At 42.8% G+C, this 18,711-nt stretch overlaps 1 protein-coding gene across 13 annotated transcripts in view; it reads right to left on the minus strand.

The window, feature by feature from the left end:
• Positions 1-18,711, minus strand: part of LOC140198158 (receptor-type tyrosine-protein phosphatase mu-like) — a 1,049,822-nt gene that overhangs the window by 273,390 nt on the left and 757,721 nt on the right. For 9 of the 13 annotated variants that reach the window (XM_072259184.1, XM_072259175.1, XM_072259166.1 and 6 more), the window contains 2 exons: positions 10,864-10,900; positions 6,017-6,091 (listed from right to left, as the gene is read on the minus strand). In XM_072259184.1, coding sequence (XP_072115285.1) covers positions 6,017-6,091; positions 10,864-10,900 — 112 coding nt within the window. The remainder of the gene's footprint in view (positions 1-6,016; positions 6,092-10,863; positions 10,901-18,711) is intronic. The other 4 variants (XM_072259223.1, XM_072259213.1, XM_072259205.1 and 1 more) reach the window with 1 other exon arrangement.

Below are 18,711 nucleotides of genomic sequence, written 5' to 3' on the forward strand. Positions count from 1 at the left end.
TAATCATTGTGGTTGAGAATATAAGTTGGTGAGGACTTCTGAGATATCTCCCTTGCACTTCAAGGTAATGTAGTGGAACACTTTACATCCACCAGTGAGGGCAGACAATGCCTCAGTTTAACTACTCGTGAAATATGTCTGTGAATGTTCTCACTCATCCGGGTCATTGTATATCAAGCAGTAGAAAATCAAGGCAACTGGACTTGCTGTGTTGTCTGGAAAATGTTTTGCCACTCATCTGAGAGGCTTCTTCAGTTCCTATCCATGGTGGGTACCCTGACTGGGTCTTCATCAAGACAGCAACAAAAACCAACAGGAACATCATCCAAACAGTCTAAAGTAAGGACTAAAGTAGATGGAAAAATATAGTCATCCCATATGTAGCTGGTGTTTCAGAGAAACTCAGAAGGATTTTCAACAGTCACCAAATCCCTGTGTTTTTCAAACCTACAAACACACTCAGACAGAAACTTGTCCAGCCCCAGGATCCTACACTCAAACATAAACAGAACAATATTGTTTATGCTATCCAATGCAATGAGAACTGCACAGATCTGTTATCGGCGAGACAAAACAACCACTTCACAAATGGATGGCCCAAAATAGTAGAGCTAACACCTCAGGTCCAGACCCAGCTGTGTATCTACACCAAGGAACAAGGGACGCTCCTTTGTTGATAACAAAATGCCTGGATAGTGGAGAGCACCTCTGTGGCTGCCCCCCTCAGCAACAACTATCTGGTTTTGGATGCTGTTGAGGGGGGTGACCTGACAGGGGATGGCCACGGTGACCGAGTCTCTGGCACTGAGTCTGGCGCTGTTGTGCAGGAGGGAAGGAGGGAGAAGAGGAATGCGGTAGTCATAGGGGGTTCCATAGTCAGGGGAACGGACAGGAGATTCTGTGAGCCCGATAGAGATACCCGCATAGTGTGTTGCCTCCCAGGTGCCAGGGTACGGGATGTCTCGGATCGGGTCCAGAATATTCTGAAGGAAGAGGGCGAGCAGCCAGCTGTCTTTGTTCATGTTGGTACCAATGACATAGATAGGAAAAGAGAGGAGGTCCTGAAGGGAGATTTCCAGAAATTAGGAAGGAAGCTGAGAAGCAGGACCTTCCAGGGTAGTAATCTCAGGATTGATACCTGTGCCACGTGCTAGCGAGGGCAAGAATAGTAGGATCAGGCAGATGAATGCATGGCCGAGAGACTGATGCAGGAGACAGGGCTTCAGGTTCTTGGATCATTGGGATCTCTTCTGGGGGAAGTATGACCTGTTCAAAAGGGACTGGTTACATCTGAATCCAAAGGGGACCAATATCCTGGCGTGAAGGTTTAATAGAGCTGTTAGGGAGGGTTTAATCTAACTTGGCAGGGAGATGGGAACCGGAATGATAGAGCAGGAGGGGGAAAACAGAAATAAATCTAAGACAGTGAGCAGTAAAGATGTCAGGAAGGACAGGCAGGTGATGGGGCAAATTTGCAGCCAATGGGATGAGTTGCAGTGCAATCAAAGCAAAAAGTACCAAATACTGGACGTAAGGTGTTATACTTAAATGCACGCAGCATAAGGAATAAGGTGGATGATCTTGTCGTACAGCTACAGATTGACAGGTATGATATTGTGTCCATCACTGAGACGTGGCTAAAGGATGCATGTCTCTGGGAGCTGAACATCCAAGGATACATGGTGTATCGGAAGGATAAGCAGGTAGGTAGAGGGAGTGGTGTGGCTTTATTGGTAAGAAATGATATTAAATCATTAGAAAGAGGTGACATAGGAACAGAAGGTTCAGAATCTTTATGGGTTGAGCTAAGAAATCGCAGGAGTAAAAGGACCCTGATGGCAGTTATACACAGGCCTCCAAACAGCTGCAGGGATGTGGACTACAAATTACAACAGGAAATAGAAAAGGCTTGTCAGAAGGGCAGTGTTATGATAATTGTGGGGGATTTTAACATGTGAGTGGATTGGGAAAATCAGGTCAGCACTGGATCTCAAGAGAGAGAATTTGTAGAATGTCTGCGAGTTGGCTTTTTAGAACAGCTTGTTGTTGAGCCCACTAGGGGATCGGCTGTACTGGATTGGGTATTGTGTAATGAACCGGAGGTGATTAGAGAGATTGAGGTGAAGGAACCCTTAGGAGGCAGTGAACATAACATGATTGAGTTCACTGTGAAATCTGAAAAAGAGAAGCCGAAATCTGATGTGTCGGTGTTTCAGTGGAGTAAAGGAAATTCCAGTGGCATGAGAGAGGAACTGGCCAAAGTTGACTGGAAAGGGACACTAGCGGGAAGGACAGCAGAGCAGCCCTAGCTGGAGTTTATGGGAGAAGTGAGGAGGATGCAAGACAGATATATTCCAAAAAAGAAGAAATTTTCAAATGGAAAAAGGATGCAACCACGGCTGACAAGAGAAGTCAAAGCCAAAGTTAAGGCAAAGGAGAGGGCATACAAGGAAGCAAAAATTAGTGGGAAGACAGAGTATTGGCAAGTTTTTAAAAGCATACAAAAGGAAACTAAGAAGGTCATTAAGAGGGAAAAGATGAACTATGAAAGGAAGCTAGCAAATAATATCAAAGGAGACTAAAAGCTTTTTGAAGTATATAAAGAGTAAAAGACAGGTGACAGTAGGTATAGGGCCGATAGAAAATGATGCTGGAGGAATTGTCATGGGAGATAAGGAGATGGCGGAAGAACTGAACAAGTATTTTGCATCAGTCTTCACTGAGGAAGACATCAGCAGTATACCAGACACTCAAGGGTGGCAGGGAAGAGAAGTGTGCGCAGTCACAATTATGACAGAGAAAGTACTCAGGAAGCTGAATAGTCTAAGGGTAGATAAATCTCCCAGACCAGATGGGATGCACCCTCGTGTTCTGAAGGAAGTAGCTGTGGAGATTGCGGAGGCATTAGCGATGATCTTTCAAAAGTCAATAGATTCTGGCATGGTTCCGGAGGACTGGAAGATTGCAAATGTCACTCCGCTATTTAAGAAGGGGGCAAGGAAGCAAAAAGGAAATTATAGACCTGTTAGCTTGACATCGGTGGTTGGGAAGTTGTTGGAGTTGATTGTCAAGGATGAGATTACAGAGTACCTGGAGGCATATGACAAGATAGGCAGAACTCAGCATGGTTTCCTTAAAGGAAAATCCTGCCTGACAAACCTATTACAATCTTTTGAGGAAATTACCAGTAGGCTAGACAAGGGAGATGCAGTGGATGTTGTATATTTGGATTTTCAGAAGGCCTTTGACAAGGTGCTGCACATGAGGCTGATAAACAAGATAAGAGCCCATGGAATTACGGAAAAGTTACATACATGGGTAGAGCGTTGGCTGATTGGCAGGAAACAGAGTGGGAATAAAGGGATCCCATTCTCATTGGCTGCCGGTTACCAGTGGCGTTCCACAGGGGTCCATGTTGGGGCTACTTCTTTTTACGTTGTACATTAACGATTTGGATTATGGAATAGATGGCTTTGTGGCTAAGTTTGCTGATGATACGAAGATAGGTGGAGGGGCCGGTAGTGCTGAGGAAACAGAGAGTCTGCAGAGAGACTTGGATAGATTGGGATAATGGGCAAAGAAGTGGCTAATGAAATACAATGTTGGAAAGTGTATTGTCATGCACTTTGGTAGAAGAAATAAATGGGCAGACTATTATTTAAATGGGGAGAGCATTCAAAGTTCTGAGATGCAATGGGACTTGGGAGTCCTCGTACAGGATACCCTTAAGGTTAACCTCCAGGTTGAGTCGGTAGTGAAGAAGGCGAATGCAATGTTGGCATTCATTTCTAGAGGAATAGAATATAGGAGCAGGGATGTGATGTTGAGGCTCTATAAGGCATTGGTAAGACCTCACTTGGAGTACTGTGTGCAGTTTTGGGCTCCTTATTTAAGAAAGGATGTGCTGACGTTGGAGAAGGTTCAGAGAAGCTTCACTAGAATGATTCCAGGAGAGAGAGGGTTAACATATGAGGAACATTTGACCGCTCTTGGACTGCACTCCTTGGATTTTAGAAGAATGAGGGGAGACCTCATAGAAACATTTCGAATGTTGAAAGGCATGGACAGAGTGGATGTGGCAAAGTTGTTTCCCGTGATGGGGGAGTCTAGTATGAGAGGGCATGACTTCAGGATTGAAGGGCGCCCATTCAGAACAGAGATGGAAAAGAACTTTTTTAGCCAGAGGGTGGTGAATCTATGGAATTTGTTGCCATGGGCAGCAGTGGAGGCCAAGTCATTGGGTGTATTTAAGGCAGAGATTGATAGGTATCTGAGTAGCCAGGGCATCAAAGGTTATGGTGAGAAGGCAGGGGAGTGGGACTAAATTGGAGAATGGATCAGCTCATGATTAAATGGCAGAGCAGACTCGATGGGCCGAATGGCTGACTTCTGCTCCTTTGTCTTACGGTCTTATTTTGGACAGGGAGGACAGGTGGTTTGAAAGCAGGGTTAAAGATGCTATCTTTACCAAACTGGAAAACCCATGCCTGAACAGAGGGGTGGAGTACGATACCACCTATCAGCTACTCAGAATGCAGTCTGAACATCTCTACCCCGGTGTCTCCACAACAGTTCACACCTCCATTCATGCAAATATAAGACTAATGATTCTCTCATTACCTTTACAACTCTTAACAGCCTCTTAACAAAAGAAATATTCTCATCATGTGATTACTATATCTTTAAACAACTCACAGAGTTAGTAAACCAGGAAACTCCCCACCATGGATCAGAACTGAAGAACCCTCTCAGACGATTGGCGAAATATCTTCTAGACAACACAGCAAGTCCAGTTGCCTTGATTTACTACTGCTTGACATACTCATGTGAAAGATAACCCTCTAAAGACGATACTTGACTGGAATGCTAGCCTAGTTTCTGTATCCTATCCTTTCGAATGGGACTTAAACTAACAATATTCTGCCCTTGGCAATTTGCTACTCTTGAGCTGCAATTGATATTTGAATAGCTTTTAGATATAACAAAATGCACATGAGAAATGGCCAATTAAATAGTAGTGTTATACAAATTTCCCCACCTGAAAATAAGCTACCAATATTTTGATGACATAGAATTTGAATACACTTACAAACCTTAAGCTCTATTTTCAGTTAGCCAATGAATCCACCAGGGCTTCTTTACAAAAAAATGAACTGAAATTATCTGATATTATCTGGGAGGCATTACTATTGTTTATGGGGAAGCAGATGAAAAAATTTATACTGAACAGAGTGGACATTTAATGGCAAGCCTGGAATTGATTGTGGTATGGACACATTTGAATAGTAAAATATGTGAAGGTTTCAAATTGGAAATGGTCTCTCACCAAGGGACTTGAAGTGGTTGTTGACCAAAATATACTTTAGTGCATCATAGCCCCACCCCTCCACTCTGTTTTAACTCAATCAGCACAACACTATGCTCATGGAGGTATGAATATAGTGTGTCTATTCAAATCGTCCTGTGATTGACTGTCCAGTAGGCCAACTTAATAATCTCTTCAAGGAACTGTGCACAAGCAAAGATAACGTTGGGGGAGAAATTTGCCTCTGGTCATCAGCACGAATATACAACAAAACTGATTCACTCACATCTGTACATTTAATGCCTTCAGAGGAACTGGATGTAGAAAGCAGTGCAATTGGAGACCATTTCTTCCATGTACATTTGAGTTTGACAACTAAAGACTAATTTCTCCACCATAGTATTTCTCTGTCCAGTCACGAGTTAGTGTAAGGTCAGGGTAGTCATACATCTACGCACATCGGGCCCAATGAGTCATTCACAGACAAAATGCAATATGAAAACATGCAGTGAAGAGAGATACCCTAAGTGTCTGGGTTAGTTGCAAACTCCTAAGGTTGGGGTGAATGTCAGTAGTGAGAACAAAAAGAACTTGCTGTGTGGAAGGTAACAGAGCAAGAAAAAATAAACCTCAGAAAGTGAAGGGAGAGAGTGAGTGACGAAGAGGCAAAAAAGAAAGGCACTATGACTGGTCTGTAGTTGAACATCTGACCTGTTAGTTGGTTGTCGCCTGCAGCAGGGGCGATGCGAATGTATGGTGTTGTAAGCTGAGTCACAATTATCGCAGCTAAGGCAAAGGAAGATTTCCAGGTCAGCATGCATAAGAAAAAAAAGCCAGACTGAAGCTAGACTAGCAACAATAATTACTCAGTGTCCATACTCCTACATACATGTTACAACAATTCTCTCTCAAAGAAATTGAATGTTACGGACAATGCAACATATTTTGTTGATAACCAATTTCTCTTGCACAGAAAATAATTTAAAATCTTACATTTGTTTATTAACCATAGAGAGCTGCATCACTTCCATAAAATATTCAATGCAAAAGAAATAACTGCCCAATTTACACGATAGCTTACCTTTATGCAGCTAATGTACAAAACAACGTGACCAATTAGAAGATCATTTTCATTTAGATGTGTTTCTCTTCTAGATACTCTTTTCTGAACTATTCCTTATTGGGGAAATGTCTGTTCTCCGCTCTCAAACTAAACACTAAGCAAGAGTGGTTTGTATCAACCGGACATCATATATCTCTCCTCCTTCAATAAGGGAAGTGATTTGCTCCCTTCTCCTTCCTCAGTTCCTTCTCTTCTCAACTCAACAAAAGTCACTACGTCTGGACCAGTGTTTTCCTTCATCCTACATTGCATTAAATCTTCAGAAGTCTTTCATTACTTTGCTCTGCTTGAGATTTCCTCTTTGCAAAGTGTATTTGGGACACATGGGCTGAGATTTGCTGGTAACATACAAATGGACATGAATAATGCACACCATCATTAATGCATTACTATAGACTCACAAATTTGATCATTTTCAAGATTCCACTGTCAGATTTATGAAAATGACACCTCACCCTCAACATCCTACAGTATATGCCTCTGATATATGCCCTTAGAAAGTAACATCCAATAAATGATAGAATTAATCCTCTTCAGCTGTGTAGTAATGGTTACTAAATGAACCATTAGTCATTGAAAATCAGTCAGTCTGGTTAAGAAGGTGAATGATACAACTGGAATCTCTCATTCATTCAGGTAATGAATTATTGCTGAAGAGCGTAGAAAAGTCAAAATTTTAATATCGTTCCTTTATGCTTTTCCTTTGAAGCAAATGCTTCTGTCCCTTTATTCCTCTGGACTTGGTTTTAAATTGAATTCTTCCACTTCGAATGAACTTCCTAAGGAAAATCAAATCGCTTGATTTTCTCACTTGCAGACCCCAGTCAGTCCAGATTGACAACAACATCTCCTCCACAATCTCCATCAGCACAAGTGCACCACAGGACTCTGCGTTTAGCACCATGCCCTACTCATTTTATATCTATGTCATTGAGGCTAAGCACAGCTCCAATGCATATTTAAGTTTAGCACAAAATACTCTGCAGATGTTAGGGTCAAAGCAACACGCTGGAGGAACTCAGCAGGTCGGGCAGCATCCATGGAAACATTGACTGTTCATCTCCACGGATGCTGCCTGACCTGCTGAGTTCCTCTAGCGTGTTGTGCGTGTTGCACATTTAAGTTTGTTGACGGACACCACTGTAGTTGGCCGAATCAAAGATGGTGACGAATCAGCATTTAATGGGGGAATTGAAATTCTGGCTGAGTGGTGCCACAACTACCTTTCACTCAACATCAGCAAAAGCAAGGAACTAATTATTGACTTTAAGAGGAGGAAACCAGAGCTCCAAAAGCCAGTCCTCATTGGGGGATCTGAGATGGTGACAGTCAGCAGCTTTAAATTCCTCGGTGTTATCATTTCAGAGGATCTGTCCTGGCTGAGCAAGTGTAATTATGAAGAAAATATGGTAGTGCTTATACTTCGTTAGGATTTTGCAAAGATTCAACATGACATCTAAATGACAAACACCTAAAGATGTGTGGTGGAGAGTATATTGACTGGATGCATCATGGGCCTGGTATGGAAACACCAATGCCCTTGAATGGAAAGTCCTTCAAAAAGTAGTGGATACGACCCAGTCCATCATGGGTAAAGCGCTCCAGAGCATTAAGCACATCTGCATGAAGCACTGCTGCAGACAAGCAGGATCTGTCATCAAGTACTCCACCACCCAGACCATGTTCTCATTTTACTGCTGGTACAGGAGCCTCAAGACCCACACCACCAGGTTCAGGATCAGTAAGTATCCTTCAACCATCAGGCTCTTGAACCAAAGGGGATAACTTCACTTGCCCCATCACTGAACTGTTTCCACAACCTATGGACTCACTTTCAAGGACTCTACATCTCAGGTTCTCGATATTTATTGTTTATTTAGTTATTAATGTTTTTCTTTTCTCTTTTGTATTTGCGCAGTTTGTTGTCTTTTGTGCATTGATTGTTTGTTCTGTTAGGTGCAGTTTTTCATAGATTCTATTGTGTTTCTTGGATTTACTGCGAATGCCCGCAAGAAAAGAAATCTCAGTGTTTTATATGGTGACTTGTATGTACTTTGATAATAAACTTACTTCGAACTTTGAATTTTGAAGTTCCAATACTCCTTAATCTATTTTCTTTTCAGTAGATCATTAAAATGCAGGATACCACAATGCTCTCTCTGTGAAGATCTTAGCTTGAGTCTTTATCACTTAACAGGCTAAAGCATCCTGGAACTGCAGACTGCAGGAAATAGTCTGACCCTTCCCAATGTGAGACATCCTGCCCAGCGAATTTTTGCTGACAATATGGGTGATTATTTTAAGTATTAACCTATATCCCTTTAATCAATACATATATTGTGTGCTGATAAAGCAATTTATAGTCATTGAGTTATACAGCACAGAAACAGGCCATTCAGCCCAACTTGTCATGCTGTCCAAATTTTGTACCTGAGCTCACATCCTTCTTATCTAAACCTCTCCAATGCAAGTAGCTCTGTAATTGTAATTAAACATTATAATCCTACTTTCCTCTACCTCCTCTGGCAGCTCATTCCATATATCCTCCATCCTCTTCATGAAACAGTTGCCCTCAGGTTCCCTTTAAATCTGTCCCCTCTCATTTTAGACCTATACCCTCTAGATTTGGACTCCCCGACTCCATGAAAAGACTGTGACTATATTTATGCCTCTCATGAGTTAACATAGTTGCAGTCCATTTCCCTCAAACTAGCTCCTCAAAAGATCTCTCACTACTTCTCTGGAAGCTTCAACTCATTGCTTTTTTTTTGTTTGACAGCTGTTAATTTTACTCTATAAGTGGTAGTTCAAAGGGTAAGTTTTAGCGAACACATGTGGCCATCTGCAGCCAACAGCTTCCTCCAAATAATGTCACTGACAGATTTATTGACTAGAACACACAGACATTACAGATTTAGAGGTTTAAAACATACTAGAATCTGAATTTGAACAATGCTGGACAAGAAACCAAATGCTTTGAAACAATTTCATTTTCCACCTGAGTTAATTATACCTTGAGGTAAAAGATGTCTGGCATTATCCAATGGTGTTACTCATTTCACAGAGCACACCAGCACTAAATAAGTCTGCTAATTGACCTAGTAGGATTGATAGCATTGTGCAAAGACCGAGAGTTTTGAAATGACACAGTGCAAACTTCCTTCATGGATACAGCAGTCAATCCAGATCTAAGGTATTGTCATATCAAGCCACTTAATTTTAACAAAATTCACACAAAATTATGAAATGACTACTTTCAGTTTTTCTTATGTACTTTACAGCTGTCTATCTGATTACAGACACTATTTGGAATGCTCTATGAAAAATCTATGCATATCAACCCTTTCTCCCTGAACATGCTAATGTTTGGAAATATATACTTTCATAGGAATACCTGGCTTGTATTAACTCACCCAAATGACTGTTTATCTATGGAAAATTTCAATATCTCAATATCTGATTGGAAAAGTATGTTCATTCATCTGTGGCTCTTTAAATGAAGTTAAGGCTTGAAGGAAAACCATCACCTGCTCACTATCTGTGTAAATCATTGTTCAGATTGCAGGTGCATTATTTAATCATGGAATGGTGCACTGAAAGCTGATTTTCTTCAGGCTTTATGTGTACAGAAACCTTAGAGCGAATATAAATACTGACTGAGCTAAATGCATGTAATCTTTTGTAACTACCACTGCTGAGGTCATGTAACACAGTGTGCTAAGACAAAATTACACATCCTTCATGTTTTGGTATTACCCTGGCCTCTGTTTATGCTCACTAAACTTAAAGGCGAACAAATATCATTGGTAAACTCAAAAGAGTTGGGGAAATGTTGTAACTAAGAATTGAATTTCAACAGCCGAGTTGAAGGATAAGTTTAATCCATTGCTGAACTCTGAAATGCAGGTCGTTCAACTTGAAAGTGGTCCTTTGAGAGTCAATAAAATCACATTAAGTAGATACATATAAATAATGAAAGTACTAGAAGCAGAGAAAAAGTCTTCTTAGAATCCACTGGACCATTGATACTACAGTTTGTAGATTTACATTAAAATTTATTGAATTAGGGCAGATTTGCCGTTAAGCTAGGAGAGACTGTCGCAGAATTAGTTTTTAGAAATATTTTCAGAAGCCGAAAAGTAATTTAAAATAAATAACATTTAAAATGGAATCTTTGTTGAAACATTAATAGTTGCTCTAATAAGTTGATGAAAGCAGAGAGATGCAGACTTTGATTACTGTAACAAATCAGTATCAAGAAATATAGAAGAATTTTTAAAAAGTTTTAAAATATTAATGCAGTTATGCCTAAAGCAAATAGTTGGCGTCAGAATTCTGGTTGTCTAAAATTTGACAGAGTTTGTATATATTTTTAGCCAGAAATAAATGGAAATTTCTGATAGCGTTATAAAAAGATGGGATAGTCAAGACATACCTTTTGTAGCCACCCTGACGCAGTCAATTTTGGTTTCCTGTTTCAAATAAAGAGGAAAGTTGTCATTTTTGCTCTTCAGCTAAAGTAAAGATAAGTTCATCTCTATTTCTATTTACAGTCCATCGATACGATCGACTTAGAGGTAAGGCAACATGTTTGGTCAATTATTAGCAAACGCTCTCAGCAAATTCAGCATGTATCCCACTCTCTGACAATTGGAATGAAATGTACTTGGCATTTTAGACAAATACTTCAGTTAACATTTATCTGCACAGTGGAAGAAATTAATTGGCAAAGGCAGCAAGCAGCATTCACTTCAACAATACATTGACCTTGGGTGCTTCAATAACAGAACTGACATTTTTTTTCAAGAAAAAAAATCAATTTTGCTTCAGGTTTTGGCATTGCTACAGCAATGCTAAGAGGAAGCCATTGCATTGCATGGTAAAAACACTTCCAAGTCATTATTCATGGGCAAAGTTTTTCAGCTTTTATAGAGCATTGAAGAAAGAGTTCATTCAGTCCATCATGATTATGCTCATCAAAAACTCAGCTCTTTGGGAAGTTCTCACTGTAGAGCAATGTAATTGGGAGAAACACTCATAATTTACAAACAGCGACATTGAGTTGGGGTTTCATTTTAAGAGGCTGGTCTGACGTGATGACGTTATTACGTAAAGATTTTTAGCGCACTTTTGTGTTTAGGCTTTGGAGTTCAATAAAGTGAGATATGGGTTTCACAAAACATCAAACACCTCACTTCATTTTAATCGTGAGAACCTACACTGGTGACCCTGGTGCTCTAGGATGATTCCAGAGTTATTGAACATGTCAGCCAGTGCAGTCACTTTGAAACTGCTAGAGTTTTGGGAGCAAAATGCCATCACTTGGTTCGTACAAACTGAGACCCAATTCGCTCTGCAAGAAATCTCTGTTGACGACACCAAGTTCTACTACGTGGTAGCATCTCTCAGTCATTCCACGGCTGCAAGATTGGTGAGTTTGGTTGAAGACCCACCTGAACACGATAAATAGTGATCACTGAAAACTCACCTTTTACAGACTTTTGGACTATTGGAGTCTGAGTGCACCAAACAGTTGCTCTCCTTACCCCATCACGGCAATGCTAAGCTGTCAGAGCTAATGGACCTCATGCTGTCTCTCCTGGGAAATCACCATCTTTGTTTTATTTCTAAAGAATTCTTCACGCAGCAAATGCCTGCTCAGGTTCACATAGCCCTTGCTAATGTGCCCATGAGAACTACAGGGAGCTTACTAAAATGGCTGATAGTCCACATTGAACCAGGCAGCGGCGCATCATGCCTCCTCCTTTCCCTGCCTCAATAAGATCAGTCAGCAAGGCCCCCAACGTAAGGATGCCTGTGGCTGTGAAACAGATGACGCTGGGCCTTTGCTTGTACCATGCTCGCTTTGATACAAATGCTAGGAAGTGCCAATTGACTTGCAGCTTTAACAGTGCTAGTGCACTGGGAAATCAGAGGTCCGTGAACACCGAGGGTTACAGCTGCCAGGGTCATCTATTGTTTATTACGGACACTCTTTCAGGGCGACTCTTCTTGCGTGACATGGTGCTCAGGTGAGTGAGCTGGCAGCATCATCTATTGATGAGAAGGTAAAGAATGACAAAACTGCAGTAGAATCCAGACTTAAGGGACACAATGAGTGACACTCTGCTTCAGTGGGCGATGTTACACATGGGAATCCATCCTGGCTGAAGACCATAGACAATATGATATAGGAGCAGAATTAGGTCATTGGCCCATTGAGCCTGCTCTGCGCTGATCCATTTCCCTCTCAGCCCCAATCTCCTGCCTTCTCCTTGTATCCCTTCATGCCCTGACCACTCAATAAGCTATCAACTTCTGCCTTAAATATACATAAATACTTGGCCTCCACAGCTGCCTGTGGCAATGAATTCCATAGATTCAAATTCTCTTGCTAAAGAAGTTCCTCCTAATTTCCATACTAAAAGGACACCCCTCTATTCTGAGGTTGTGTTCTTTGGTCTTAGATTCTCCCATCATAGGAAACATCTTCACATTCATTCCATAAAGACCTTTCACCATTCGATAGGTTTTAGTCAGGTCATCCCTCATTCTTCTGAATTCTAGTGAATGCAAGCCCAGAGCCAAATGTTCTTCATATGGCAAGCCATTCAATCCTGCAATCATTTTTGTGAATCTCCTTTGAATCCTCTCCAGTTTCAGCACATCCTTTCTAAGGTAAGGGGCCCAAAACTGCTCACAATACTCCAAGTGAGGCCTCACTGGAGCTTTATAAAGTCTCAACATTACATCCTTGCTATTATACTGTAGTCCCTTGAAATGAACGCTAATATCACATTTGCCTTCCTCACCACAGACTCAATCTGCGAGTTAACCTTAGGGAATCCTGCACAAGGACTTCCAACTCCCTTGTGCCTCAGTATTTTGTATTTTCTCTCCATTTAGAAATAGTCAACCATTTCATTCTTCTACCAAAGTACATTATCATACACTTCCTTACACCTTCAGCCATTGATACTCTGCCGTCATCCCTGCCAGTATTGTTTTCCAATCAATTCTGGCCAACTCCTCTCTCATGCCTCTGTAATTCCCTTTACCTCCATTGTAATACTGATATATCTGACTTTAGCGATACAGTCATAAGCTGCTATAAAAAGACATCTTATAGGCATTCTAGAAATTACCCCACTTGAAATCCAGGAACAACCTGATTTTCCCAATCTACCTGCATATTGAAATCTCCCATGACTATTGTAACATTGCCCTTTTGGCATGCATTTTCTATCTCTTGTTGTAATTTGTAGACCACATCCTTACTGCTGTTTGGGGGTCTGTATATAATTCCTTAGTTCTATCCACAATGATTCAACACCTTCTGACCCTATGTCACCTCTTTCTAATGATCTGATTTCATTTTTTACCATCAGAGCAACGCCACCTCCTCTACCTTCCTACCTATCCTTTTGATACAATGTGTATCCTTGAACATTAAGCTCCCAGCTATAATCTTCTTTCAGCCGTGATTCAGTGATGCCTACAACATCATACATGCCAGTTTGTAACGGTGCTACAAGTTCATCTTCCTTATTCCTTATACTTTGTGCATTCAAATATAACATCTTTAGTCCTGCATTCACCCTTTTCGATTTTGTCCACCTTTTACATTGTAATTCATCCTGTTGACTACAACTTTGCCTCTCCTTGCTTGGAGTCTCACTGCATATTGCCTCTGTTTGTAAGCCAGCTTCCTCATTTTCAGGACTTTCACTCCTGTTCACATCCCCCTGCCAAATTAGTTTAAACTCACCTGAACGACTCTAGCCCCCCTGCCCACAAGGATATTACACCCCCTCAAGTTCAGGTGTAACCTGTCCCTTTTGTACAAGTTGCACCATTTTCAGAAGAGATCCCAAAGATCCATAAACGTGAACACCTGCCCCCAGCACCAGTTCCTCAGCCACACATTTACCTGCTAAATCACCCTACTCTTACCATCACTGGCATGTGGCACAGGAAATAATCCAGAAATTACTACCCTGGAAGTTCGTATTCTCAACTTTCTACCTAGCTCCTTAAAATCTCTCTTCAGGACCTCCTCACCTTGTCTACCTATGTCATTGGCGCTAATATGTACAAGACCTCTGGCTACTCACACCCACCCTCGAGAATGCCATGGACCTGATCCGAGACATCCCCAATCCTGGCACCAGGTGGGGCAACGTACCATCCAGATGTCTCTGTCATGCCACAGAACCTCGCCTCTGTTCCTCTGATTGAGGAATCTCCTATCAACAAATGCAGTCCTCTTCACCTCTCTGCTCTTCTGAGCCACAGCACCAGATTCAATGCCAGAGACCCAGTCACTGGCTCCCCCGGTGGGTCGCCCCATCAAAGCTATCTAAACTGATACAATTATTTTTGCGGGAAACAGCCACAGGTGTACTCAGCACTGGCTGTGCATTTCCCCTCCTTCTCCAAACAGTCACCAGTTACCCAGTCTCCTGCAATCTAGGGGTGGCTACCTCGCTGTACCTCCTGTCTATCACCTCCTCATTCTCCCATATGAGTTGAAGGTCATCGAGCTGCAGCCCCAGTTCCTTAATATGTTCTCTCAGGAGCTGAAACTTGGTGCACCTGGTGCAGATGTGTTCACCTGGGAGACTGGAGACCACCCAGACATCTGACAGAGTACAAAACACCGCCCCTGGAGCCATTCTTACTAAACTACTATGCCCAAACAGATGAGGAATGAACAAATAAGAGGAGGGAGGGAGGGAGGGAGGGAGGGAGAGGGAGAGAGAGAGAGAGAGGGGGAGAGAGAGAGAGAGAGAGAGAGAGAGAGAGAGAGAGAGAGAGAGAGAGTGAGAGAGAGAGAGAGAGAGATTTACAAGATACTTTACCTTACCCAGGTCTGATCTTGCCTAAGCCTGATGAGCCAAAGCCACTTTAAAGACTGGCACACTCACAAGAATGTCGACTCCACTTGTATCTGCATAACTTGTCTTCCCCCTTTTCTAATAAATCCTTCTTGCTGATTGGTCACTGCTCAACTCCGAGAAAAATGCTGCAAAAGTCTGCCTTTAAAATCTTGATCGCTGTCCTGATTAAAAGGTAGCTCTAAGGTGGTTACCCCTTTGCTTGGTGCAGATTTCCTGTGTACCCAAGGACTGCTAGTCGATCTTAAGAAGTGCCAGCTTGTGTATGTCAATCACTTTGAGTTGTTAACCTACTTCCCCAGTAAGTTCCCCACAACGACTCTGTCAAGCATATGCGCCACCACATGTGAGTTTACTTGACTGCTGGGCAAATTCCCAGACCTCACCAAGCCCACATTCACCATTACAGTCATAAAACACGGGGTCGAGCATCACATTCCCTCAACTGGCCCACCAGTTCATGCTCACGTGTGTAGACTGGATCTAGAAAAGCTCGCAACGTGGAAAGACTCCGCATTGTATGCCAGATGAATAGCCCCTGGGCCTCATCCTCCATATGGTCCCTAAGTCCAGTGGTGGTTTCCACTCATGCAGTGATTACTGACGCCCTAATGAGGCCACCACCCCCTATCGTTACCTGGTCCCACACATCCAAGACTTTTCGGCAGGTTTAGCCAGAAAGCTAATTTTTCCAAAGTTGACTGTACCTCTTCCTAGAGATGCTGCCTGGCCTGTTGCATTCACCAGCAACTTTGATGTGTGTTGCTTGTTTTCCAAAGTTGATCTACTTAGGTGATACCATCAGGTGCCTGTGTGCTCGGATAACATTCCCAAAACGGCTGTGATAACCCCGTTTGGCCTCTTTGAGCTTCTGCGCATGCCAATTGGGCTGAAAAATGCAGCACAGACTTTCCGGCAGCTGATGGACTCTGTATTAAAAGATTTAAGATTTTCTTTTTGTTTATCTGGATGACATACTTGTTGCCAGTGCATCCAAATCTGAACACGTATCTCATCTCTGCACACTTTTCGAGTACCTAAGCCAACACAGGTTGATTATTAACCCTACTAAATGCCAGTTTGGGTTATCAACCATTGACTTTCTTGGTCACCGCATCTCTGCAGAAGGTGCAAAACCCGTCCCATCAAAAGCAGCCGCTTTGATGGATTTCCCACTGCCCCGCACTACAGGAGATTTTAAGTATGGTAAATTTCTATCACCACTTTATTCCAAGAGATGCTGAACTTACGCTCCCCTGTATAGTGTGCTTAAAGGCAATACCCCTAATCAAGTGCTTAACTAGTCAGCGGACATGACCGGGGCATTTGATGATATCACACAAGCTCTATCTAACACGACCCTTCTGGCACACCCACTCCACAATGCATCTATAGCCATTCAGTCTATGCAGTAGGTGCTGTGCACAAACAGCTGGTCAGAAGCATGTGGCAGCCACTTGCTTCTTTAAACAGCAGTTCTGTCCCCCTGCAAGGAAGTATAGCAAGTTTGTCCGGGAGCTTTTTAGTTTCGGTCTGGCTGCCCGCCATTTTCGTTTTCTTCTCGAGGGTCACCATTTTACAGTGTTCATTGACCACAAACTCCTCATGCACGCAATGGCCAAAATATCAGACCCTTGGTCTACATAGCAACAACGCCACCTGGCCTTCATATCCGGAGTTCACAACTGATATACAATATATCAAGGGGAAAAATAATGTTGTGGCCAGTCGGTGAGGCTGTCCTCATCGGAGTTGACAATGCTGGCATAGCAGCTGACCAGGTTACTGACCCAGAGGTCCAGGCTTACTGAACAGCAGTCACAAGCCTGTGGTTGGCTGATGTAATGTTAGGTGAAGCTAGGGTTCTCTCTTCTGCGCGATGTCTCATTCCGTCAAAACTGTTTTCAACTCCATACGTGACCAGAAGGCTTTTCAGAAACTGGTTGCACTAAAGTTTGTTTGGCCTGGCCTCATAAAGGACGTGTGTGATTTGACTGCAGTCTGTGTGGAGTGTCAGTGGGCAAAAATTAACAGTCGTGTTTTGGCACTACTGGCACCTTTTGAGGTCCCTGAATGACAGTTTGACCAGGTCAGCGGGCTCTCCCCCCCCACCCCCGTAATTTCATCCACCTTCCTACTGTGGCGGACCATACAACGAGGAGGCCAGAGGTCGTCCCTCTAGCACTGATGATGGTCGCGGACACCGCTTGGGCGTTCATCAGCACCTGGGTTTCTCAGTTTGGCATTCCACCTGATATTTCCTCTGACCACTGTCCCCAATTCATTTCAGACCTCTGGGTTGCGATGGCCCAGAACCTCAGCAGTAGGCTGAATCACACCATAGTGTATCGCCTGCAGTCCAGAGGCCCATGCGAGTGGTTTCACTGCTCCTTAACTGCTGCTCTGACCGAAAAGTGTTGGCATGATCATCTCCCATGGGTTCTGCTGGGCTCAGAACTGCACCAAAAAGGACCAGCAGTCATCCGTGGCAGAGCTAGTACATGGGCAGATATTATGAGTGCCAGGTAATTTCATTCCTGTCACCACAACCACTCGGTCGGTCTCTCAACGGCATTCCACCCTCCTCAGTAAATTCAATTCCTCTGCACTATTCCTAACTCACATCGTGGCATAAAGCGCTCTTGGGTTCCTGCTGATCTACATTCTGCCTCATTTGTTTTCATCCACCATCATGCCCACCACATCCCCTTAGGCCCCCGTACGATCAGCCATTCCATATTTTGGAACGGGGGAAAAGACTCCAATCATAGATAAGAGGAGCAAACCTGAACGTATTTTGGTGGATCGCCTTAAACCAGCCCACCAAGATTTGCAGTATCCTGCTGCCATGGCCCTGGTGTCACAGCATGACCATGAGCTTGCTAACACACCTCTGGATGAGCCAGAGGCCTCTGCTGTTCCTCCACCCATGGAATACTGGACCTGGGCTGGTGGCTGGTCTGAGCTCTGGACAGGCTCATAATGCCAGTTTTAGTGTCTTCTGGGGCTGGGGGGCTATGTAGCGCAGCGTAATTGGGAGAAATGTACATAATTCACAACCACCAACATTGAGCTGGGGTTTCACTTTAAGAGGCTGGTCTGACGTGATGATGTTATTACGTAAAAATGTTTGGCACTCTTTTGTGTTTAGGTTTTGTAGTTCAATAAAATGTGTTATGGGTTTCGTTAAACATAAACGCCCCATTTTGTTTATCTGCGAAAATCTACATCACTGCCCCCACTCTCTGCCTGTATCTTTGAAGGTTATGGGGCATCTGCTTATTTAAATCTGGTAAATTTGTTGGCTATGTAAAGCAAGGCTCCACTCCTGCTTGGCTGAAAACAATCCTTAACTCTCCCCTAATTCCATTAACTTGAATCTATCT

This window comes from Mobula birostris, chromosome 1 (assembly GCF_030028105.1).
Source record: "Mobula birostris isolate sMobBir1 chromosome 1, sMobBir1.hap1, whole genome shotgun sequence".
NCBI classification, from domain to species: domain Eukaryota; kingdom Metazoa; phylum Chordata; class Chondrichthyes; order Myliobatiformes; family Myliobatidae; genus Mobula; species Mobula birostris.